Source organism: Helobdella robusta, assembly GCF_000326865.2.
Source record: "Helobdella robusta unplaced genomic scaffold HELROscaffold_106, whole genome shotgun sequence".
Taxonomy (NCBI): Eukaryota; Metazoa; Annelida; class Clitellata; order Rhynchobdellida; family Glossiphoniidae; genus Helobdella; species Helobdella robusta.
Genome location: NW_008703599.1, coordinates 1,123 through 10,734, shown reverse-complemented (window position 1 = coordinate 10,734; position 9,612 = coordinate 1,123). Strand labels below are relative to the sequence as shown.

Below are 9,612 nucleotides of genomic sequence, written 5' to 3'. Positions count from 1 at the left end.
TCACCAGCCAACCTGCTTAGAACATTTAGTGAAAAGATTGGCATCAAGAAATCTCCTCTCCATGAACATCCACGTCTCTTCAAAATTAGGAGATCGATCCGTTATAAGAGAGAGTTCGGAAGATTTATATATACAGGCCAATGTGGCACGTTTGGTGTACCATGAAAACTAAAAGTCAAAATCAAAAATTATTATCTATGTTGTCATCTATTATCACTCTTTCAGTTGTCATTTCTTATCATATTATCATCGCCGGCATTACGTACCTACAGCGCGACCAACACAAAAATAACTACGGTATATTTATTGAAACATGGTATCATCCATCATGACATCTATCCTTCCAACATCTCCACCGTGGTTTCCAGTTCCACAGTACCATTCCATACTGTCATCTCATAACTCCTCCATCCACTCAAGACAAGAACATCACAACTTCCAATGCATCAAACAAAGACATCATCACATCACCGAAACATCACCACACCACACCACTCACATCAGTCGAAACATCACCGGCATACCACCAGACATCATCCAACATCTCCGCCAAGTTCCTCACTGATCGTGAGGCATTAAATGGGCGAGACATCAATGCCATTGCCTATGATGATGATGACGATGATAATGGTGGTGATGATAACAGTAATGTTGATGATGGCGATGATGATAACAGTGATGATGATGACGACGACGATGATGATGATAGTAACCTCGGGCCAGACATGGATGTAAGGAGTGATGAGTTGCAGTCGGAACTTTAGTGCATCTTGCAACAAGTGAGCAGTTGATGGTGATGATGATGAAGAAGATGATGGTGAAGAAGAAGATGATGATGGAGGTGAAGATGATGCAGGTGAAGCAGGGGATGATGATGAAGCAGGTGATGATGATGATGACGCAGATGATGATAGCTGTGACCTGTTAAATAAAAGATAAATGAAGAAATGGAAAAAGAATGAAACATAAACAATAGAAAAATTAATTTAAAAATTTTTCAAATGATTTAAAAATAGGTGAAAAACAAGACAAACTCATGAATGAAGAAAAATGATTTTTTTTTGTTATAAAGCTATAAAAAATTTTCTCTGTGAACTTTCAGCTGAAAATTTTAAAATCAATTTAACTAGTAAAAAACTTCGAATAAAATAACGGGTATCTCTGTTTGTGATAGTGGCTCTTGGGTGAGAAACTGGCAAGAAAGTAAAAAAAGCAAGGGCATATTTTATTTTACATTTTGAAGGTGAAGGTTGTTGACAGATTATTCTCAATCAATCAATCAATCTTCGTTTAGCGTCCAGAGACACAGTTCCCCGAGGTAGGACAGATTATTATGAAGAAAAACATGAAAAAATGAATAAACGGAAAAGGTAAGTTGATTCATTATAAGTGAACAAGCACAAGACAGCTGACAGCCTCAAAGTAGTAAAATGAAAAATTTGCGAAAATTTAAAGATGTATTTAACAACTTATAAGTGATAATTTGATAGCATTGATGATTGTAAAGATGATGAAATTTGTTAATACAGACTATCAAAGACAAATCAACGTACAACTTTTTGTTTCTTTGTTGCAAATAATCTCTCAGCTCCTCATTGGCTGATTTGTAAAAATGATCAACCAATATGAACTCTCCATTCTTAAGAAGTCCATGTGCCATTGGTGACATCTGGCAATCTGATGCTCCTATTGAAAAATTAACAACTTTAATTCAATTAAACTTTAAAGTAGATGATATAATGATAATTAAAGAAATAAACTTAATTTGTAACATACAAACCTAACGAAATTGCTTCCTTGGACCAGCCGTGTTTAATGACGTGCTTCAAGGAGTGATGCAGCAGGTTATATTTCAATGAATCGACTTCATCCTCTTCAGATCCACTGCCACCACTACTACTACCGCATGTGTTTGTTTGTTTAATTATTGATTACATAATGATGTCAGGATAGTTGTGAAGATTCAAAAAGTTAAGACAAATGCTCAGGGAATTGATCATTGCATAAAAAATATCCTTAATTAAAACTTTTTTTAACTTTTCTACATTAGAAATTCAAGTGATTATTAAAATGAAAATAATATTTGCAACTATTATTATTATTATTATTATTATTTTGGCACTTTATGTTTATATAGACATATTAGAATTGTTAATAAACAACCAGCCTGTCAGAATAAGATGAGGAAAGTGTTTCACTGTGTGATGTATTAGTGGATGATGACAACTTTACACGTGAATAAACTAATATTTAAAAATATTTTAATAAAATGTTGCACTACAACAAATTTTAATTAAAGAAAAAATTTACATTTTATATTACAGTTAATAAAATTAATACTTTAAACGTTTATATAATATGAAATTAGGCAGAATTTTTTTTAGATTTTTAAATTTTGAGTATTTCTTTTGAAAAACAGAAAAATAATAATTATTATAATATGATCATCTACTAAAAAATTATATCTATCAGTTGAAAAAACTAAACTAACACAACTTAAATAAAGTTTAATTATTAAACTAACTAACTCTAAAAAATTAACTAAACTCATTCTAGATGTAAAATTTTTAATGTGATCACCTATTAACAACTCAACACATCACCCACAACAGACAAAGTCACATAAAGACAACACAACTATATAAAAATAAATAAGAATTACAATAAGACTTATTGACACATAATTGCTGCTGTCATAAGATTTTTATACTTATTGAATAAAACAATTAATAAAGTTATAATATATGTTATTTTTATTCGATAGCAATCATGTGTCATTTCATTTCTTTATCAATTTTAATTTTTATTCATATACCGAATGTTCTATTTCTAGAGTTCATACAATGAAATATCATACAATTCAGGTTTCTTTATTTAATACTTTCATTTCATAGCATAACCAACAAAACTGAAAACAAACCAAACTAATTCAGAACACATGAAATAATTTCAATATTAAAAAACAACTGAAAAAACCTGATTTTTTAAATAAGCCATTGAAATTCAAAATCCTCCCAATCATTGTAAATTATAATTTAAATTAATCAAATTAAATTAAATACTGAATTTTCAAATAAGAAAATTGAACCGGGCACGTCTGTGAAATCACCGGTTTATTAAAAAGTACGGAAGACCAAATAAACTTCGCTAATATATATATATATATGAAATCCAACATGACCTTATTTATATTTTCAAATTTACTCTATTCTGTGTTATTTTGATTTTGACTAATAACAAGGTATTCAATTCAAATAAAACGACTAATGAAACACGACATACATTTTTTATCAATGAAATAGACCAAATGATATCCCGTGTATCAAATTTGAACAAAGGTTAATTCTTTAAAGTTTAAACAAAGGAAAAATTTCAATCCGAACCAAGAATTACAAATTAAATAGCTAAAACAAACTGTTCAACATGAATAATCAAATTATTTTTGATGTTTTTTTACTTTTTTATAATATATTTATAATAACATATATCTACCTATTTATATCATTTTATTGTTAGTTATTAAAAATAGCATTTTTAAAAAACATTGCCCAAATTAATTTTTTTTCTCAAAACAAACAAAACAACAAAATTTACAGATTATTATAGTTCAAATTTACTAAAAAAAATTTGTTCAGAATTTATTTGAAGATAGTTTGTTCAAAAAAAGGTGATCTATAAATAGATCACTGGGCAGATGAGTAACCTAAATTTTAAAAAATTTTCTTTAATTTTTTCTATGATATTTTAAGAAGCAATCCGTACAAAGTGTGACGTTGCATTTAGTGCAATAGGTTAAAGGACGACTTTTGCAAGTAGGATATTGGCATCGTCTTTGGTTAGTTCGTTTATCCAGAAAATGACCTTTTTCGTCAAGTCTAACATTGTCTGGCACATGCGTCTTAGAAGTTGAAGGAAAACTAAGGGGTCTACCCTTCAAAATACTTTTTCCATATCCGATTTTCAAATAATTAATGGCAATTTCCCGTCTAAAATCTTTTAACGTTATAGATTTTTTCCCATGGATTCTTCGGTACAACAGAAAAGCATTTATCACTGACATATCTATGATTCTAGTGAACAAACACCAATACCATTTTTTTCCTCGAATCGCAATGTTATGCTTCTCAACAAGCCAGTCATGATGATCTACTCCTCCCATGTGCTGATTGTAATTATAAATGAGTCTTGGTTGGGGAACTGGCAAACGAGCTTTTTCTTTTCCATTCCATCTTGTGACTGTTGCTAGTGATTCAATATGATCATAATTTGTAGCAATTGATACACATCTATTGTCTTTCCATTTGACGAGTAATATTTCATTTTCAGTGTCAAATCTATGGTCATATGATCCACGAGGCATTTTTTCCAATTCTTTGGTTGCTTGAACAGGACATTTTCCAGTTCGATTTTCTCTTATTGTACCTGTGGCTCGAAATTTCATTTCTTTTAATTTATGAAATAAGGCATGACTACTAAAAAAATTATCAAAATAAACACAATAACTTTCCGGATTTTCAACTATTGACAACATTTCTGAAACTACTCTAGTTCCCAATGGTTCTTTGTTTTCGTTATTCTCCTTATTCTCTTTTCCAGCATACAGAGAAAATGAAAAACAATATCCATCTTCGCCGCACATTGCCCAGAGTTTGTAACCAAATCGAATTGGCTTAGATTTTATAAATTGTTTCAATGAGTGGCGACCATAATATCTCACAATCATTTCATCAATAGATAAATTTTCTTGAAAAATTCCAAATCTATGAAAATTTGTGTTTACCTTTTCAAATAAGGGTCTTATCTTGAAATACTTATCATTTTTGTTATCTTTAGCCTTAGTGTTATCGACAAAGTGAATGCATGATTTTATTTCTAAAAAGCTATTCCTACTCAAAGCATTCCTTACAATTGCTTGTCCCAAGTCTTCTTCATCTGACCAGTAATCTCTTTCAGAGGGCAATGTATGGTAGCCACTGTATATAAGGAACCCAATAAAAATCTTTAAATCATCTATATGGATTGTCCATCCATGTTTGTTTTTTTGAGCTCCAGCATATCTGTTGGTTTCTTCTACCATCATTTCATATAAGTCGTTGTCAAAAAATTGTTCAAATAGATCCACCGGAGTAGACGTTTTTAAACAACTTTTCAAATGATCTTCCTTTTCTAAAAAGATTTTTCCTGGCACACTGTTATTATATTTAGGGTCAGTTTTAACCCATTTGCTAATAAGCTTTTGCGGCTTTTCTATTTTCAGTTTTTTTTTTGTTGAACACAATTCAACTTCATTATCTTCATCTTCGCTCTCGCCCTCACTATCCTTTATTGTTTGTACCTCAACATAACCAGCAAGATCCGTCACAGTAGGGACACCAGTTTCCTCATCGTTAAGTATTTCTTCATCAGTTAATTCATCAACATCTGGAGGAAGTGCTAAAATATCTGCCTCTATTTGTTCAGAATACAAATAATCTACAGCCTCTTCTAAATTTTTGAATATGTAGTTTTTGCTCATTTTTATTCCTGAAACAAGTTATTATAATATTATATTTTAACTTTAGTTATATTATCAGATTATTAGTTATATTATTAGTTATATTATCAGATTATCATTGTTATCTCTTTGAATTAGTACTCCATCATATAAAATATTGTTTAATGAAAATTGCATGAAATGTTCACTCAAACGACCAGTGATCTATTTATAGATCACTGTTTAAATTAGGATAGCAAAAATGACATGAGCTTGACACAATAATGTGATACCAACAAATATTTTTATTGATAGTTTATAGATATAAATTTAAAATATGAGTAACTCACTTCCTTGTATTTTAATTTTATTCAAGAATTAATTTTAGGAATTATTTCATGAAAAATTGTCTATAATAAAATTATGTTGAGCAAAATATCCCAACTCAAAAAAAAAAAAAAATTATTGCTATAACAAACGCGCTTTACACTGCAGTCTTTTTTTAAAAAATAAATTGGCGGCAGATTTATAACGTAAACAAATTTTAGGGATTTACACAGTGATCTATAAATAGATCACTGGGCGCTAATGGGTTATAAGATACCTTTGAAATTGAAAGATCTCTTTTAAATTGGTTATCATTTTTGACTGCAGTGTCTTTGCGGACGTCGACATCCCATCGGAATGCATTCTTCATAACTTCATCCTTTTTCGCTTCAACTCCTTTCTTAGCCGCACTTTCTTTATTAACCTCACTAGTTTTTGCAATTTTACCACTTTTCTTAACTTCGCCATTTTTCGTAACTTCCTGTTTTATTTTCGAGATCGTACTTCTTTTTGAAAAACTTACATTTCTTGTCGATACTCCCATAATTCCTTTCGTGATTCCCAACATTTTTTTCGATATTCCCAACTTTGTTTTGCTTACATTTTCCACGGGACTTACAGATAGTTGTTTGTTTTCTTTCAGTTCAGCTTTTTTTCGTTCACTCAGTCTGACATTGCGGATGAGCAGTAACATTGCCTTCCAGCCTAAAGAATTCAAAATCATAAATTGTTGTTGTTGTTGAATAAATTTTCTACGTATTAAAATTCATGTAGTCAATCACCTTAAACGAAATTATCGAAGTATTAAATAGGACTAAAATAAAAAGAAACAATTGCTCACTGCGAAAATTTATGCATAAAAAGAAGTATACCTACTTAATTGTCGTGTCGCGAGTTTACAAACGTCGAAATTATTTTCGCGTGAAACGATTTGAAATAAAAGATCTTTTTTAAAAGACCTAACCTTTATTGCATAAAACGAAGCTTTTGAGAGACACTGTAATCGGCATTGTTCGACTGATGCGACGGTTAATGTACCATTACTTTCTACAATTTCAGTACCAAGAAAGCAGCCCACATAATTCAATAGTTGAAATTCAACATCTGTGAATTAAAGTAAAAAAAATATTTTTTTTCATTATGACAAATTGTGAGTTAAATTTTTTTTCGTTTGTTTACCACTTGCATGGCCAATGTCAACACTTGTGATTTCATCATTTTGGATGCAGGTTGTTTCACTCTTGTTCTTACTTTCAACTTCCACGCAGGTTTGATTTCCGCATATGTGCTGTTCATTCTTGCAACCTTATTTGAAGAAACAAAATTTTAAAAAATATGTCCACATTCAAAATACCTAATGAAAAATAATTCAAAATTTATTACATTTCCATTAATACAAAACTATCTATCTCAGATGCATTTAAAATGTTACAGTCGTTGCTTGCTTGCTTCCGCACGTCATCCTCCTTGTAGCTTTTCAGATCTCTTGCTTGAAGAGAGATATATTGTTCAAATGAGACCATGTTTTAGACAGTATTGTATGAACTCTGCCAAATAAAGCGCCGATTCAAAATGTCTCAAAAGCGCAATAAAAATAATATCAATTAAGCATGGCACAATTAACGAGAATAAAGGAGAATCAGTGTATTACAACGAGAAAATTATATAAAGCTCTTTTTATGTATTTTTTTTAAGTTTTTCCTTAACTAAAAGTTGCACAGTGAACAAAAAAATCAATTTATTATAACTAAAACAATTAAGTTTTCAATTTTTACTTAGTCAAACAGAGCCCAACAAAATAACGAAATGACCACTTTTTATAAATTAAATTCAATCAAATTAAATTAAGTTAAAACAAAAACAAACTGTTTGACAACTTTTCGAAACCAAATAAGCACTGTGTTAAGATAAATTAAAGATTTTTAGAGACGAAATTAATACTGCCTTGCACTACAAAAAACATACAATATATATAAATATGAACAGCAAAATATCCAAATTTGAAAGTCCAACTTGTAGCATAGACTTCAATCTCGTTGAGACCGATGTACCTAACCAGTTGATCGATCAGCGGGTGAACGACAACAAACCTCGACATGTCTCCGATTGAACATTGTATCTTCATGGGCATGCCCGCGTTCAACGTTTTCTTCGTCCAACTCCCACACAATTGGTACGATTTCAAAATATTAGCAACGTTGTTTAAAAATTTATGGAGTCCAATTGTGAACGGAGTCAAGTAGGTCTCATCTATTTCATGTGAGGTTATATAGAACAATTTGTACACACACACACACACACACACACACACACACACACACACACACACACACACACACACACACACACACACACACACACACACACACACACACACACACACACACACACACGCGCGCGCGCGCGCGATAGTGTAGATTTAATTTTTAACAGTAAATGCAAAGAGACTGACTCATAGATTGGTAGATTAGTTTGTTGAAAAGAACGACGTGATGAACGGTGAACATTTCAATGAGATCCACGCTAATCCACTGGACAAAGCTGAGAAAAGTTCTCTGCTTGATGGTCTGAATGATCAGTCCGTCAGTCAACTCCTCCATCAAAACTGACTGGTTCAGCACAAGCGACTGAGCTGCCTTCAAGTATGCAACGTTCATTCTGGGCTCTTGGAAGTTAAACATACATATTGCTATAAAATAAAAGAAATAGTTTCAAATATTTTTTGACGAAACGATTTCAAATACTATTTAAAAATTGAAAACTCAAAACATATATATATATATATGTGTATATATATATATATATATATATATACACATTCACTCACTCAATTACATTTTATATATACACATATATACATTCACTCACTCAATTACATTTTAATTAAAGTGGTCTGCACAAGTTATTTTTCTTTTGGATCTCCCGGTGATTTTCTTATTTACCAAATAAATGACTGGAAATAAAAAAAAATATATAAATATATACCAGTGCACACTTTAAATTTGTCTAAGACTTTGCCTTCGGCACAAACGCACTCGCTGTATGAATTTTTGTTCAAAGTGTTTTCTATGCAATTCCTCTCCGTTCCACAATCCCCGTTTTGAACACTGCAATCTTCAAATAACCAAACAAATAATCGCCAATATATAGAAAGCAGAGGATTGTTTGTTATACTATATCGTTATCATCGCTACCAATGAAATTTTAAATTGGAATTGACTAGTTTTTTTTTTATTCCAACAAAGCATTTAAAACAGCTTAAAGAAAAAAATCTGTAATTAAGAAATAAATGATGGTTTTCTGTGTGATTATATGATGACAACGCAAAAGCTTTTACAGTCAACGCTGAAGAGCCAGTCATAAGAAAACCTGCTTCAGACATCAGACAACCAGCATCAGACATCAGACAACCAGCATCAGACATCAGACAACCAGCATCAGACATCAGACAACCAGCATCAGACATCAGACAACCAGCATCAGACATCAGACAACCAGCATCAAACATCAGACAACCAGAAATCCACGGTGGCGAACCCCCACCAACCAAACCATAAACAAAATAAATAAAGAATCGGTGTAGTAGTTAATTAAACGAAAATAAGCAAAAAATAAATTCAGGGTCATCAACTTGAGAATTTTGAAAATCATCGCCCATACCGAAACTGGAAATTAGACAAAAAAACTAGACCGTAATCATATTTTGCGGATGCCTCTCACAGAAGGAAGTGCAAACGGAAAACGAGGGGAACGGCTTAAGCAGGCTGGCCGAGACGACGAACTGGTAACAGCCAATGTACGAACCTGCAACA

General features: G+C 31.5%; 2 protein-coding genes across 2 annotated transcripts; both read right to left on the bottom strand.

The window, feature by feature from the left end:
• On the bottom strand, positions 1-1,874 carry HELRODRAFT_91619 (hypothetical protein; the record flags this gene model as incomplete). Its single annotated transcript, XM_009012419.1, has 5 exons — positions 1-168; positions 500-604; positions 714-769; positions 1,528-1,686; positions 1,781-1,874. Coding segments are annotated over 5 exons (582 nt in total), but the record flags the coding sequence as incomplete, so codon positions are not given.
• A 4,143-nt stretch (positions 1,875-6,017) lies between these two features.
• HELRODRAFT_183386 (hypothetical protein) lies at positions 6,018-9,308 on the bottom strand (the record flags this gene model as incomplete). The annotated part of the gene is made up of 8 exons (XM_009012418.1): positions 6,018-6,281; positions 6,402-6,505; positions 6,845-6,904; positions 6,980-7,105; positions 7,814-8,050; positions 8,253-8,489; positions 8,786-8,914; positions 9,170-9,308. 8 exons carry the CDS (start codon positions 9,306-9,308, stop codon positions 6,018-6,020), a joined length of 1,296 nt encoding a protein of 431 aa, XP_009010666.1.
• Positions 9,309-9,612: the final 304 nt, after the last annotated feature.